Here is a 15,849-nt window from a genome sequence, read left to right on the forward strand (position 1 = left end):
GACATAAATTTTATCACTTTCTCCAGAATAAAGTTTTTCAGATGAAGGATATTGGACTTGATAATCTAAATGACATAATAGATCTAGTAATTGTTGGAAGGGGAGTATGTTCGGTAAAGGAACAACAATTGCTCGCTCTTGCAAGGCTAGTGTCGGAATGTCTCTCTCTTGAACCAGAAGATAGGCCAAATATGATAGATGTGGCAAAGCAACTCAGACAAATGTACAAATCTAGTTAGCATGTCATCAATTTATGTATTAAGGATTCTGCTTTCCTTGTTTATGGATGTATATAAATCTAGTTAGCATGTCATCAATTTATGTATTAAGGATTCTGCTTTCCTTGTTTATGGATGTATCAATAATTCATGCCTTCCTTTCCATGGCAGTAATTGAAAACCTTCAAATAAACTATTTCTTTAAGTTTTCAACTGGAAGTAGATTTTGTCCATGCTTTTGTACAGGCATAATACTTTTGTGACCCTTGAAAGATCACAATCTGTCAACTAATGGTTCCTTTGGAAAGTCATGTCAATTAACCTCGAGTCTTAAATCGATTTGTACTTGAACGGCAACATAGCACAAACTTTCCATTTGATTTTCTAAATCAACATTCGGATATTATATATATAGGTTTGCCACAGCTGAAGAATGGATGTCTGCTGTTATGACAAAGGCAAATACACTCGGGTCTTTTACTTGGATGTTCGTATAAACCATACAAATGTCTTACACTTAGTGAAAACAAGATCAGTGTATGTAGTTTACTCATTGACTAAGTTGCATGTCCGCACTTGTGACTGTTTAACCATCCGACTAAAAAAATATGTACTAATTTACGTCTATGGAGGCTTTTAATGTGAACTTATGGCAATTTGTGTCTACTTTATGGTTTTAAAAAATTTGTTGACCTTGAAAAGTCAACTTTATCACCTAGTATTGAGAATTTTCTATCTGTCCAATGTTTCCCACCACTTACCTTGAGCCATCATTTGTTTTGTTGAATTCATTGCAATTGTTGAAACAGAAAAAAGAAAGAAACTTCCTTGCCCTAGTGGTAGAAATTTCTAGTGGATGACAATTTAGTGGGCTGTGGACGGCTCAGATAGACCTATCCATATATTTCTAATCAATGTACATTAAGCCACTTGCGAATTGTCCTGTGAAGAACATGTAAGTCTTCTTAAGGGCTGTAAGAGTCAAGGGCAGCTGACTTTCAAGGAATCAGATTTCTGTTTATGTCCATAAAAGTTCAGTAATTGTGCTTCATCATCACATTTTATGGTCTCCTTTAACTGAAAAATTTCCTTAGCTCTCTCAAACTCAGGCCTTTCTTTTTTCTTAACAATTTCGATTAATTAGCACAGGGCGACGAGGTGGCCATCCTCACATCACATCACAGGTACATCGTCTTTGTAAATCCCTTTCTTTCACCTATTTTTACTCTTGATTAATTTTCTTTACGTTAGATAATTATCTTAGTTCAAAACATTCTTTTTCTAAAGAAAATACATAGAATATTCATTTGTATAAAGTTATACTGTAGTTAGCTAATGTATTTATATATATACAGGATCAATTTTTTTTTTTTTTTTCATGTTTTCTAATACTTGTATACTTGATGTTCCAAATTATTGGTTAAATAAATGAAAGCATTTCATGAGTTGTTTTGTAGATCAAGTAAGATGAGTTCATGTTTTCCCCGAAATGACGATAATAATTTGAAGAATGGTGCAATGTTTACTGAAAACGTTGATTGCCACGTGTAATGGCAAATGTAATCCTATTCGTAGTTTCTCCAAGAAAGAGCTCGGAAAGCAACTATTAATTATGACAATTAGAGATTAATTACAAGAAATAAAATTTTTTATAGGTTGTACAATGGCTTTCTACAAGACCGCCAGATTTGTGTCATGAAGTTTGAACCCATTTGCTTCCCACACGAAGAAGAAGTAATCCAACGGGGCATCAATAACATTGTATTTGCAGCACAAATGAAACATAAGAATTTTCTGAAGTTGATCGGATGTTGTTTAGAAACTCGATTTCCCATTCTAGTTTTTGATTTTGTTGGATGTATTACACTTGCTGATCGTATTTGGGGTCATTCTCAACCACATCTTGGACCTTTATTGTTGAAACTCAGGTTAAAGATTGCAATGGAGATAGCTCATGCACTTGCATATCTTCACCTTGGATTCCCTAGACCTATTGTTTTTGGAAGTCTCACCCCAGGGAACATTTTACTTGATGAGCAATATGTTGTAAAACTATTTGATTTTTCAGTATCTGAGTTTATTCCAGAGGGTCAAACTCACTTGGAAGTCCCTTGGACGGAAAAAGTATGGTATGAATATATTCCACCCGAACTTTTACTTGAAATAGCTTCCAAAAGGAATTCTGCTACCAATGAGAAGTCTGATGTTTATGCCTTTGGTGCATTGCTGTTTATGCTTTTGAGTGGACAGAGCTTATTAAACTTTCTCAAGAATAAAGGTTTGCAGATAGAGGATATTGGACCTGATAATCTAAATGAGATAATAGATCCGGCAATTATTGGAGAGGGAATATGTTCGGTAAAAGAACAACAATTGCTAGCTCTTGCAAGGCTGGTGTCCGAATGTCTCTGTCTTGAACCAGAAATCTGCCAAATATGATGGATGTGGCAAAACAACTCAGAAAAATGTACAAGTCTAGTTAGCATATCATCAGTTCATGTATGAGGATTCTGCTTTCCTTATTTATGGATGTGTTAGTAATTCATGCCTTCATTGCCATGGCATAGTTGAAAACATTCAAATAAACTATTTCTTAAGTTTTCAAGTAGAAGTAGATTTTGTCTATTCTCTGTAGTTTTAGAAACAATTACTTATTATCGATAAGTAGAAGCCAAAGAAAAGTTGATCCAATAATGGCTATATTTGATGAGTGATTGGTAGGTTTAGTTAGGTGAGTTTGCAACGTCGCTTCCATGATCCACATAAATAAACAAGTGGGTGTTGTGCCTTGCTTTCCTCTTAAAACTGATTTTTTTTTTATTATATTATCGGGATGTTTGGATCAATTTATACGTGTTATCATTAATATGAAAGGAAAAATATCACTTTCATTATCAACTTAGAATTTATAAATTGGTTAGATTAGAAAAATCAACTTCATTTATTATTACTATGGTAGTATGGTGGAAGTCAAATAGCTGCGTTAATTCATAAATCCTTTTTAATTAAGTCTATGCTATCACATTAATAATCAACAAATAATGGAAATAGTTGTAAGAAAATATGAAACGGGATTATTATTAATTTGGTAAAAGATATGGTTGGCATGTTGAGTTTAAAGGATTGAGTCAAATGCCAATTTTATTGAGAGTTGCATATTAAAAAATTGAATATTTATTAAAATTTGAGGTTTATTATGTTGTATACCAAGATATAAATTCGTCAATAAAATTGGCAAGTCCGTTGGTAGGCTTTTTTTTTTTTTTTTTTTTTAAATATTTCCAAATGGGTGACTTACTTTTAACTGGGCCAAATATGTTTGGTAAATATAATTAAATTATATGTTTAATCAAAACTCTTTCACACTTGAAACTTTCAATGACAGAGCTAGGCCTTTAATTAAATTATATACTTATTATATCTGACATTAACTTTAATTAACATGAAGAAGAGTGAAGTGAAATGGGTACACGTTGTTAGAACTGAAAGTATTATGTGGTGGTGAGTTAGGCATTAATTTTAACATTTTGTTCAACTAAGGAGAATAACTGTTGTGGCATTACTTGAGGAATATTGAACAAAATGTTGTGTTGAATTTGGGCATTAATTAATTTGGGCATTTTATTCAACTAAGGAGAATAACTGTTGTGGCATCATTTGAGGAATCTAGAACAAAATAGTGTTGAATTTGGGCATTTTGTTCAACTAAGGAAACTGTTGTGGCATTACTTGAAGTTGATTTTCTAATCCAACCAATTTATAAATTCTAAGTTGATAATAAATGTGATATTTTTCTTTTCATATTAGTGATAACACGTATAAATTGATTTAGACATCCAGTAATATAATAATAATAAAAAAAATTAGTTTTAAGAGAAACGCCAGCCACAACACTCACTTATTTATTTCTGTGGATCATGGAAGCGATGTTGCAAACTTACCTAACTAAACCTACCCATCACTTTTCTTTGGCTTTGATGAGCCAAAGAAAAAAAAAATTAAAACTATGATGACTTTGATTCATGACTTCTTTTTTGAGAGTTTTGCAGCTAATCTACTTCAAACAGGGCCACTGGGTTAGATTTTCTACACTTTTGTCTTCTTGGCTTTCGTGATTTTCGTGGTTTTTTGTGTGGTTTTTTGGGACTGTCATCACATAAAAACTTGTCAAAATTCATCTTTTCATGTCTTTAAAAACAACACATGTGAGAATGAGATGAAATAGATCATGTAACACCTGCTCCCTAATTTTACTGACAAACATCCTGAGGTTTGGCTTCTTCATGAATTTTTGTCGTCTAATGTCACTACACATAACATCATCATATGAGGCTATGAGCCATCCACAGAATTTTTCCAAACCTGAATTTTGACATACACCTTGCAAGTCAACATGAATTCTGATATAAAGTTTAAAAACAATATGGACACGCAAAAAAAGAACGTAAAGAAATGTATTCAATGCAAACCTAAAGAAATCAGATAGCATCTTATACGCTTGTTTAGTTTGATCTTCACTTCTTCGACTCCGCAAAAGTGTTGGTGCTCTCAACAAATTTGCATATAGAGCTGCTTTACAGAGAATATTAACTTTAATCCGCTTAGAAAAAGGAGATTGTAATCTAGATTTTAGAGCACAGGTCATTCTCTAAGCAATTACAGATAACTTTCTCAAACATGGAGTGAAAAAAGGAGATATAAAGTTACAAGAATTTTATGCAAAAAGGTAAAGTTATTTGTTCTAACCAATTAGGATGAATGTCAAGCAGAATTCTGCTTAATTGTTACTGTAAAATGTTTTCTTGAGAAAAAAAATTAAAGAGCAAACGACATGTTCCCACCCAAGGTTTAGCCAAAATCCCAAGTTCATACCCCTGTTCTATTTATTCCATATTCCCACCCTTAAACTAACATTGTAAGTTAATTTTAAATTTTGATTTGTGCAATTATCATCCACCTTTTGTTCTTATTTCACCCCACCCAACCACCATCACCATCACCCTCACCGTCCAGCCACCACCACCACCCACCAAACCCACTCGATCGTCGTTCAGGCCCAATTTCGCCTGATTCCAACGTGGATTGACCAACCCAACACCACCATCAGGATCCTCTCATCTCCCTCTCAAAAACCCCTCTCATCTCTAACTGTTTGCTGCCACCGTTCGTCGACCACCGCGATCTTTTTGTACGCGTGCTGCAAGCAAAATTCCGGCGGTTTTTTGACTCCAAAATCCCACCACTCACCACCATTAGCCTCTTCACTTCCTCCTGAACAAAACCCCTACCAACATTGACCACCATTGCTTCCCAATCACCGGCCACCACCCGTTGCAATTTACGACTAAACCACCAAGCCAACCTGAAAGCAATCCAACCCAAAAAACAACAAAAAAAACTTTGAAAACAAGCATAATCAACCTCCAAATCAATCACACACCCACAAACTCCCTGTAAAATCCTAAATCAACCTCTAATTAAGTCTAATTTTCACCAAAATTGCAAAACCCTAATTGGAGTGACGAACGGCGAATGACGGGCAACCACAATTGGATCTGTTTGGGGTTTTTTGAGGTGGGATGTTGGTAAAGCTATTGGTGGTAATGGGGTTGATTTCCAGCACCAGGAGAGACCAAAATTTTGCCTGCAACACACGAACAAAAAGATCGCAGTGGTCGACGAATGGTGGCAGCAAACACTTAGAGATGAGAGGGGTTTTCGAGAGGGAGATGAGAGGATCCTGATGGTGGTGTTGGGTTGGTCAATCCGCGTCGGAATCAGGCAAAATTGGGCTTGAACGGCGATCGAGTGGGTTTGGCGGGTGGTGGTGGTGGCTGGATGGTGATGGTGATGGTGGTTGGGTGGGGTGAAATAAGAACGGAGGGTAGGATGGTAATTGTATAAATCAAAATTTAAAATTAACTTACGGTGTTAGTTTAAGGGTGGGAATATGGAATAAATAGAATTAGTGGTATGAACCTGTCATTTGGATAAACCTTGGGTGGGAACATGTCCTTTGCTCAAAATATTAAATAAAGGGCTTACTGCATTCTGCTAATTTCCCATCGCTTTCAGCTGCTACAGCTTCTTGTTAATAATTCTTGTTTGGGGTTTGTTAATTTATGCCCAAAGCCCATTTATCAAAGGGCTCCTTGTTTGGGAGTTTGTTAATTTATACCCAAAACCCATTTATCAAAGGGCTCCTTGTTTGGGGTTTGTTAATTTAGTGGGCCGTGGACGGCTCAGGTAGACGCATCCATAGTTTTCTAATCAATGTATATTTTAGTTTATACAGTACATGAATTCGCCATCAACAGCTACGTGTTCTGTCTTAAGCCGCATGCGAATTATCCCGTGAAGAACATGCAAGTCCTCTTTACGGCTCTAAGAGTCAAGGGCAGCTGACTTTCAAGGAATCAGATTTCTGGTTATGTACATTAAAGTTCATTAATTTTGCTTCATCACATTTTAACTGAAAATTTTCCTTAGCTCTCTCAAACCCAGGCCTTTCTTCTTTTCTTAACAATTTCGATTAATTAGCATTGGGCGAATTGGCCATCCTCACATCACAGGTACATCATCCCTTTCTTTAACCTATTTTTACTTTTGACTAATTTTCTTTAGGCTAGACAATAATCTTAGTTCAAAACATTCTTTTTATGAATAAAATACACAGAACATTCATTTGTGTAAAGTTATATTATAGTTAGGTAGTGTATTTATATATATACAGGATCTTTTTTTCTTTTTTTCATGTTTTCTAATACTTGTGTACTGGATGTTCCAAATTATTGGTTAAATAAATGAAAGCATTTCATCGGTTTTTTGTAGATCAAGTAAGATGAGTTCATCTTTCCCCCGAAAGGACGATAGTAATTTGAAGAATGGTGCAATGTTACTGAAACAGTTGATTGCCACTTTTAATGGCAAATGTAATCATATTCGTAGTTTCTCCGAGAAAGAGCTCAGGAAAGCAACAATTAATTATGACAATCTGGGATTAATTATAACAAATAAAAATTTTTATAGGTTGTACAATGGCTTTCTAAAAGACCATCGTCAAATTTCTGTTATGAAGTTTGAACCCATTGTCTTCCTGGAAGATGAAGAAGTAATCCAAAAGGGCATCAATGACATTGTATCTGCTGCACAAATGAAACATAAGAATTTTCTGAAGTTGATCGGATGTTGTTTAGAAACTCAATTTCCCATTATAGTTTTTGATTCCGTTGGATGTATGACACTTGCTGATCGTATTTTGGGTCATTCTCAACCCCGTCTTGGACCTTTATTGTTGAAACTAAGGTTAAAGATTGCAATGGAGATAGCTCATGCAGTTGCATATCTTCACCTTGGATTCCGTAGACCTATTGTTTTTGGAAGTCTCGCACCATGGAACATTTTACTTGATGAGCAATATGTTGTAAAACTATTTGATTTTTAGTATCTGAGTTTATTCCAGAGGGTAAAACTCACTTGGAAGTCCCTTTGACGAAAAGAGTATGGCATGAACATGTTCCACCTGACCTTTTACTTGCAATGGATCCCAATAGGAAGTTTACTTGCAATGAGAAGGTTGATGTCTATTGCTTTGGCGAATTGCTGTTTATGCTTTTGAGCGGACTGAGCTTAAAAAACTTTCTCAAGAATAAAGGTTTTCAAATGGAGAATATTGGACCTGATAATCTAAATCAGATAATAGATCCAGTATTTGTTGGAGAGAGAATATGTTCGGTAAAAGAACAACAATTGCTAGCTCTTGCAAGGCTTGTGTCGGAATGTCTCTGTCCTGAACCAGAAGATATGCCAAATATGATAGATGTGGCAAAGCAACTCAGACAAATATACAAGTCTAATTAGCATGTCATCAGTTTATGTATAAGGGATTCTGCTTTCCTTGTTTATGAATGTATCAATAATTCACGCCTTCAGTTGAAAACCTTCAAATAAACTATTTCTTAAGTTTTCAAGTGGAAGTAGATTTTGTCCATGCTTTTGTATAGGCATAATACTTTGTGACCCTTGAGGGATCACAATCTATCAACTAATGGTTCTGGCTACTACCCATTTGCCCCAACAATGCATCATCAAAATCGGATCTTCAGGGCTTTAACAAAAATGAAGGGTGATAAGCTAATCATTGTTTCTACACATACATTTTACAGAAAAAAAAAACTAAAACTCTGATGACTTTGATTCAAGACTTCTTTTTTGAGAGTTTTGCAACTAATCTGCTTCTAACAGTGCCCGGTTCCGGGTTAGATTTTCTAGACTTTCGTCTTCTTGATTTTCATGGTTTTTTGTGTGATTGCCTCCTCTCTAAGCCCTGGCGATGAATCTCAGGATCAGCCCAACCTTTTCCCCACTCTGAGAAGCTGGAATAAGATTTGCATTCGCTTGCAGAGAGCAGCATGTCGGATTCAGGGTAAACGTAAAAAGTTTGCTCATTGTCTGATTGCAGAAACTCCAGTCCAAGTTCTGTTGGCTCTGGGAATTTAATCTGAACGTGGATCTGCAAATAACAGTGTAATTGAGTAGATTGGCTAAAAACGTAAGCATTCATATGCACGCACTAAAGGATAGGAAAGCATACAAACTGCGTAAGTGATACATGCCAAGACAAATGCTCTTGAACCATAAAAATCGCAATTATGTACCAGCTACTGCCAGGAAACTATGCTTAACAACTCCATTAGAGAATGAATGGACCAGAAATTAGTCTAGGAGAAGAGAAAAGTTAATTTGAGAGCATACCTTCTCATCTCCTTCTCTGATGTATCCTTTATTTTCCAAGATTCGAGCAAGACCTCGCCACCATAGCAAATCGGTTGCCAAAAATTTTTGGGACTGTCATCACATAAAAACTTGTCGAAATTCATCTTTTCATGTCTTGAAAAACAATACATGTGAGAATGAGATGAAATAGATCATGTAACATCTGCTCCCTTATTTTACTGACAAACATCCTGAGGTTTGGCTTCTCCATGAATTTTTGTCGTCTAATGTCACTACAAATAACATCATCATATGAGCCATCCACGGAATTCTGCATTAACACACACATCACACCTGCATACAAAGGCTTCAACTATTTTTACCTTTTTCAAAATAAAACTCACTTTTATTTATTCATGATTCACCTCAGATGTGATACGATATGATAGCATAATTACAAGATCTAGACATATATCTATCCAAAGTATTAGAAAGAGAATAACAATATAGAAGACTATAAATCTCACTTCTTAATATTTCAAGATTCTAACTAAAGGATAGAAGTCTTGGTTAACCCAATACAGAAGTGGATTTCACTGTGATATTAAAAGAAAGAACTAAAAAACAAAAAGAAATATTACATACATTAGACATTTGTCATGACCAAAGTCCTCCCCAAAGTACTCCACAAGTATTTTAGCTCGACAACATGAAGTATTCATTCCATATCTGCAAGTCAACATGAATTCTGATATAAAGTTTCAAAACAAAATGGACACGCAAAAAAAGAAATGTATTTAATGCAAACCTGAAGAAATCAGATAGCATCTTATACGCTTGTTTGGTTTGATCTTCACTTCTTTGACTCGGCAAAAGTGTTGGTGCTCTCAACAAATTTGCATATAGAGCTGCTTGACAGAGAATATTAACTTTAGTCCACTTAGAAAAAAGAAATTGTAATCTAGATTTTAGAGCCCAGGTCATTCTCTAAGCAATTACAGATAACTTTCACAAACATGGATTGAAAAAAGGAGATATAAAGTTACAAAAATTTTATGCAAAAAGGTAAAGTTATTTGTTCTAACCAATTAGGATGAATGTCAAGCAGAATTCTGCTTAATTGTTACTGTAACATTCTGCTAATTCCCCATCCCTTTCAGCTTCTTGGTAATAATTCTTGTTTGGGGTTGTGTTAATTTATACCCAAAGCCCATTTATCAAAGGGCTCCTTGTTTGGGGGTTTGTTAATTTATACCCAAAACCCATTTATCAAAGGACTCCTTCTATGGGGTTTGTTGATTTAGTGGGCTGTGGACGGCTCAGGTAGACGTATCCACATATTTCTATATTTTAGTTTATACAGCACATGAATTCGCCATCAACAGCTACGTGTTCTCTCTTAAGCCACATGCGAATTATTCCGTGAAGAACGTGCTAGTCTTCTTTAGGACTCAAGGGCAGCTGAGTCTTCTTTAGGACTCAAGGGCAGCTGACTTCCAAGGAATAAGATTTCTGGTTATGTACATAAAAGTTTATTAATTGTGCTTCATCACATTTTATGGTCTCCTATAACTGAAAAATTTCCTTAGCTCTCTCAAACTCAGGCCTTTCTTTTTTCTTAACAACTTCGATTAATTAGCACGGGGTGACGAATTGGCCATCCTCACATCACAGGTACATTGTCTTTGTAAATCTCTTTCTTTCACCTATTTTTACTCTTGATTAATTTTCTTTACGTTAGACAATGATCTTAGTTCAAAACATTCTTTTTCTGAATAAAACACATAGAACATTCATTTGTGTAAAAGTTATACTGTAGTTAGCTAATGTATTTATATATATACAGGATCAATTTTTTTTTCTTTTTTCACGTTTTCTAATACTTGTATACTTGATGTTCAAAATTATTGGTTAAATAAATGAAAGCATTTCATGGGTTTTTTTGTAGATCAAGTAAGATGAGTTCATGTTTTCCCCAAAAGGACGATCATAATTTGAAGAATGGTGCAATGTTATTGAAACAGTTGATTGCCACTTGTAATGGCAAATGTAATCTTATTCGTAGTTTCTCCGAGAAAGAGCTGAGGAAAGCAACTATTAATTATGACAATGAGAGATTAATTATAACAAATAAAATTTTCTATAGGTTGTACAATGGCTTTCTTCAAGACCGTCAGATTTATGTTATGAAGTTTGAACCCATTTGCTTTCCATTGGAAGAAGAAGTAATCCAACGGGACATCAATAACATTGTATTTGCAACACAAATGAAACATAAGAATTTTTTGAAGTTGATCGGATGTTGTTTAGAAACTCGATTTCCCATTCTAGTTTTTGATTCTGTTGGATATATTACACTTGCTGGTCGTATTTTTGGTCATTCTCAACCCCATCTTGGACCTTTATCATTGAAACTCAGGTTAAAGATTGCAATGGAGATAGCTCATGCACTTGCTTATCTTCACCTTGGATTCCCTAGACCTATTGTTTTTGGAAGTCTCGGACCATGGACCATTTTACTTGATGAGCAATATGTTGTAAAACTATTTGATTTTTCAGTATCTGAGTTTATTCCAGATGGTAAAACTCAGTTGGAAGTCCATTTGACGAAAAAAGCATGGTATGAATATATTTCACCCGAGTTTTTACTTGCAATAGCTCCCCATAGAAAGTTTGCTTGCAATGAGAAGGTTGATGTCTATTGCTTTGGCGAATCGTTGTTTATGCTTTTAAGTGGATTGAGCTTAAAAAACTTTCTCAAGAATAAAGGTTTTCAGATAGAGGATATTGGACCTGATAATCTAAATGAGATAATAGATTCGATAATTGTTGGAGAGGGAATATGTTCGGTAAAAGAACAACAATTGCTAGCTCTTGCAAGGCTTGTGTCGGAATGTCTTTCTCCTGAAGCAGAAGATAGGTCAAATATGATAGATGTGGCAAAACAACTCAGACAAATGTACAAGTCTAATTAGCATGTCATCAGTTTATGTATTAATGATTCTATTTTCCTTACTTTATGGATGTATCAATAATTCATGGCTTCATTTCCATGGCAGTAGTTGAAAACCTTCAAATAAACTATTTCTTAAGTTTTCAAGTGGAAGTAGATTTTGTCCATGCTTTTTTGACCCTTGAAAGATCACAATCTATCAACAAATGGGTCCTTTGGAAAGTCATGTAAATTAACCGTGAGTCATCAATAGAATCCAAAGAAAAGTCGATCCAATAATGGCTATATTTGATGAGTTATTATATATGCAAATAAAGAATGAGTTAAATAGGAGACTGGCTACTACCCATTTGCCCCAACAATGTATCATCAAAATCTGATCTTCAAGCTTTAACAAAAATGAAGGGTGATAAGCTAATCATTGTTTCTACACATACATTGTGAAAAAAAAAAAAAAAAAAAAAACTAAAACTCTGATAACTTTGATTCACGACTTCTTTTTTGAGAGTTTTGCGGCTAATCTACTTCAAATAGTACCCGGTTCCGTGTTAGATTTTCTAGACTTTTGTCATCTTGACTTTCGTGATTTTCGCGGTTTTTTGTGTGAGAATAATACTACACATACATCATTTTCATACAACATTATGTGGCAAGATATGATTTGGTGAAATTTTAATTTTAACTTTAAATTAGCCAATTATATCTTATCACATAATGTTGTATGAGAAATGTTATATAAAAATGATGTATGTGTAGTATTACTCTTTGTGTGATTGTCTCCTCTCTAAGCACTGGTGAGGAATATCAGAATCAAGACAAATGCTCTTGAACTATAAAAATTCTCATCTAGTTCGCAATTACGTACTAGCTACTGCCAGGAAACTATGCTTAACAACTCTAGTAGGAAACTACGCTTGTCTGGTTTGATCTTCACTTCTTCGACTGGGCAAAAGTGTTGCTGCTGTCAACAAATTTGCATATAGAGCTGCTTGACAGAGAATATTAACTTTAATCCACTTAGAAAATAGAAATTGTAATATAGATTTTAGAGCACAAGTCATTCTCTAAGCAATTGCAGATAAATTTCACAAACATGGAGTGAAAAAAGAAGATATAAAGTTACAAGAATTTTATGCAAAAATGTAAAGTTATTTGTTCTAACCAACTAGGAAGAATGGTCAAGCAGAATTCTGCTTAATTGTTACTGTAACATGTTTTCTTCTGAAAATAAATAAATAAAGGGCTTATTGTACTAGCGTTACAAATGAAACATAAGAATTTTCTAAAGTTGATTAGATGCTGTTTAGAAACTCGACTTCCATTCTAGTTTTTGATTCTATAGGATGTAGGACACCTGCTTATTGTATTCAGGGCAACTCTCAACCCCATCTTGGACCTTTACTGTTGAAATATAGATTGAAGATTGCAATGGATGTAGCAAATGCACTTGCTTATCTTCAATTTGGATTCCCTAGACCTTTCTTTTTTTTATTATTATTTTTTTGATTTTTTGTGATCGGGGTTGTCCAGGGCTCTGGGCCAATTTACGTGCACCTCAATTAATCTTCTAAGACCTTAGAATAACCGACCAAGTAAGAACTCCAACTGCTATCCCTATTAGCAACCGGAGTGGGACTCAAACTCAAGACTTCTTGAGTAATACACCTAAGAGTCCCTATCAAACTACTCGGTCACCCAAAAGTAGTTAATTCCCCCCACCTATTGCTTTGGTGCATTCCTGTCTATGCTTTTGAGTGGACAAAGGTTATGCAAAATTTTCAAGAGTAAAAAATTTCAGATGCAGGATATTGGAACTGACAATCTGAAGGAGGAAATAGATCCGATAATTGTTGGAGAAGAAATATGTTCGAAAGAAGAAGAGCAACTGCTAGCTTTGATAAGGCTTGCCTCTGAATGATGCTTATCTGCACCATAAAACAGGCCAAATATGATAGATGTGGCAAAGCAACTAGGACAAATATATAAGTCTAGCTAGAATCTCAATTTATATATGAAAAATCTGGATTTCATTGTTATGGAAGTATATCTTTCATGTATTCTGTAAGCATTTCATATTACCTCTCCTTCTTCCTTCTCATTTACTTAAAAGCTTCCTCCATCAATTTTTTTTTTTTTTCTATTTGGTAACCAGGGTGTCTGGCCAGCTTGCATGCACCTCAATTAATCTCCAGGGTCTATTAAACACTCTACAAACCCAAAAGACTAGATAAGCCACAATTTTATTGTGGTAGGTGGCCATAAGGTTTATATATATATAAATTGTTGATGTAGTTCTTACAAGTTGTATTTGCCTTTTGTCCTATATCACCAATTTAGTGGGTTATTATGATGTATATATATGATTGAGTTTTTCTCCTTTAAACTAGCTTTTGGGGTGAGTTCTATCCAAAGCCTATTTATAAAAGGCTCTACCCAAAGTCCCTTTATCAAAGGGCTTCTTGTATGGGGGTTTGCTAATTTATACCCAAAGCCCATTTATCAAAGGGGCATTGTTTGGAGGTTTGTTAATTTAATAGGCTATGAACCGCTCAAGTAAGTGTATCCATATAATTCTAATTAAGAGTAATGTTAAATCCACAACTCAATCTCACAACTATTAACGTGATAGCTTGTAAGTAGTTAACTTGCCAATGGGTCCGTCTGCTTGCTATGGGTCCTGTTTACTTATTTACAAACTAACTAATTACAAACTATTACATCAAGGGTTGTCAGAGGAGATTGTGAGATTGAGTTGTCGACCTAGTATTACTATGCCACATGTACCCACCCAAAGATGATGTGAAGAACAGATAAGTCTTCTTTAGGACACAAGAGTCAAGGGCAGAGACTTTCAAGGAATAAGATTCCCGGTTATGTACATTAAAGTCCATTAATTGTGCTTAGTCAGACATGTCTTCTTTAGGACACAAGAGTCAAGGGCAGTGACTTCCAAGGAATAAGATTCCCGGTTATGTACATAAAAGTCCATTAATTGTGCTTCATCAGATTTTATGGTCCACTTCAACTGAAAAATTTCCCTAGCTCTCTCAAACTCAGGCTTTTCTTTTTTCTTAACAAGGCGAATTGGCCATCCTCACATCACAGGTACATCATCTTTGTAAATCCCTTTGTTTTTGGTTAATTAATTCTGCCTGTATGATTACTTTCATTGCTACTCTATTTCACCTATTTTTACACTTAATTTTCTTTACATTAGACAATGATCTTAGTTCAAAACATTCTATTTTTCTGAATAAAATACATAGAATATTTATTTGTGTACAATTATACTAATTTAGCTAATGTATTTATATACATATAGGATCAATTTTTTTCTTTTTCATGTTTTCTAATACTTGTATTCTTGATGTTCCAAATTATTGGTTAAATAAATTAAAGCATTTTATGGGTTTTTTGTAGATCAAGTAAGATGAGTTCATGTTTTCCCCGAAAGGACGATAATAATTTGAAGAATGGTGCAATGTTACTGAAACAATTGATTGCCACTTGTAATGGCAAATGTAATCCTATTCGTAGTTTCTGTGAGAAAGAGCTCAGGGAAGCAACAATTAATTATCACAATCAGAGATTAATTCTAACAAATATAGCTTTTTATAACTTGTACAATGGCTCTCTACAAGACCGTCAGATTTCTGTTATGAAGTTTGAACCCATTTTCTTCCTGGAAGAAGAAGAAGTAATCCAAAAGGGCATCAATAACATTGTATTTGCAACACAAATGAAACATAAGAATTTTCTGAAGTTGATCGGATGTTGTTTAGAAACTCGATTTCCCATTCTAGTTTTTGATTCCGTTGGATGTATGACACTTGCTGATCGTATTTTGGGTCAATCTCAACCTCATCTTGGACCTTTATTGTTGAAACACAGGTTAAAGATTGCAATGGAGATAACTCATGCACTTGCATATCTTCACCTTGGATTCCCTAGACCAATTGCTTT

General features: G+C 34.7%; 3 protein-coding genes across 5 annotated transcripts in view; 1 reads left to right on the top strand and 2 right to left on the bottom strand.

Annotated features, from left to right (window-relative positions):
- LOC116127900 (ATP-dependent DNA helicase Q-like SIM) overlaps positions 1-15,849 on the bottom strand; it is a 79,754-nt gene that overhangs the window by 21,830 nt on the left and 42,075 nt on the right. The gene's annotated exons all lie outside the window — the stretch shown is intronic.
- Positions 1-15,849, bottom strand: part of LOC116127998 (ATP-dependent DNA helicase Q-like SIM) — a 57,757-nt gene that overhangs the window by 13,379 nt on the left and 28,529 nt on the right. The window lies entirely within an intron of this gene.
- Positions 1,205-2,818, top strand: LOC116127996 (wall-associated receptor kinase-like 8). 3 transcript variants are annotated; one of them, XM_031413661.1, is made up of 2 exons: positions 1,205-1,402; positions 1,676-2,818. In XM_031413661.1, exon 2 carries the CDS (start codon positions 1,914-1,916, stop codon positions 2,655-2,657), a length of 744 nt encoding a protein of 247 aa, XP_031269521.1. In that variant the 5' UTR covers positions 1,205-1,402; positions 1,676-1,913; the 3' UTR covers positions 2,658-2,818. The 3 variants fall into 3 exon arrangements, with proteins under 3 accessions (XP_031269521.1, XP_031269522.1, XP_031269523.1); XM_031413662.1 differs by having other exon boundaries at positions 1,874-2,818; XM_031413663.1 differs by having other exon boundaries at positions 2,147-2,818.

This window comes from Pistacia vera, unplaced genomic scaffold (genome assembly GCF_008641045.1).
Source record: "Pistacia vera cultivar Batoury unplaced genomic scaffold, PisVer_v2 Contig196, whole genome shotgun sequence".
In the NCBI taxonomy this organism is placed as follows: domain Eukaryota; kingdom Viridiplantae; phylum Streptophyta; class Magnoliopsida; order Sapindales; family Anacardiaceae; genus Pistacia; species Pistacia vera.

Bases quoted from the DNA above. Each gene is read 5' to 3' on its own strand.
- LOC116127996 (XM_031413661.1), top strand. From the start codon at position 1,914: ATGAAGTTTGAACCCATTTGCTTCCCACACGAAGAAGAAGTAATCCAA.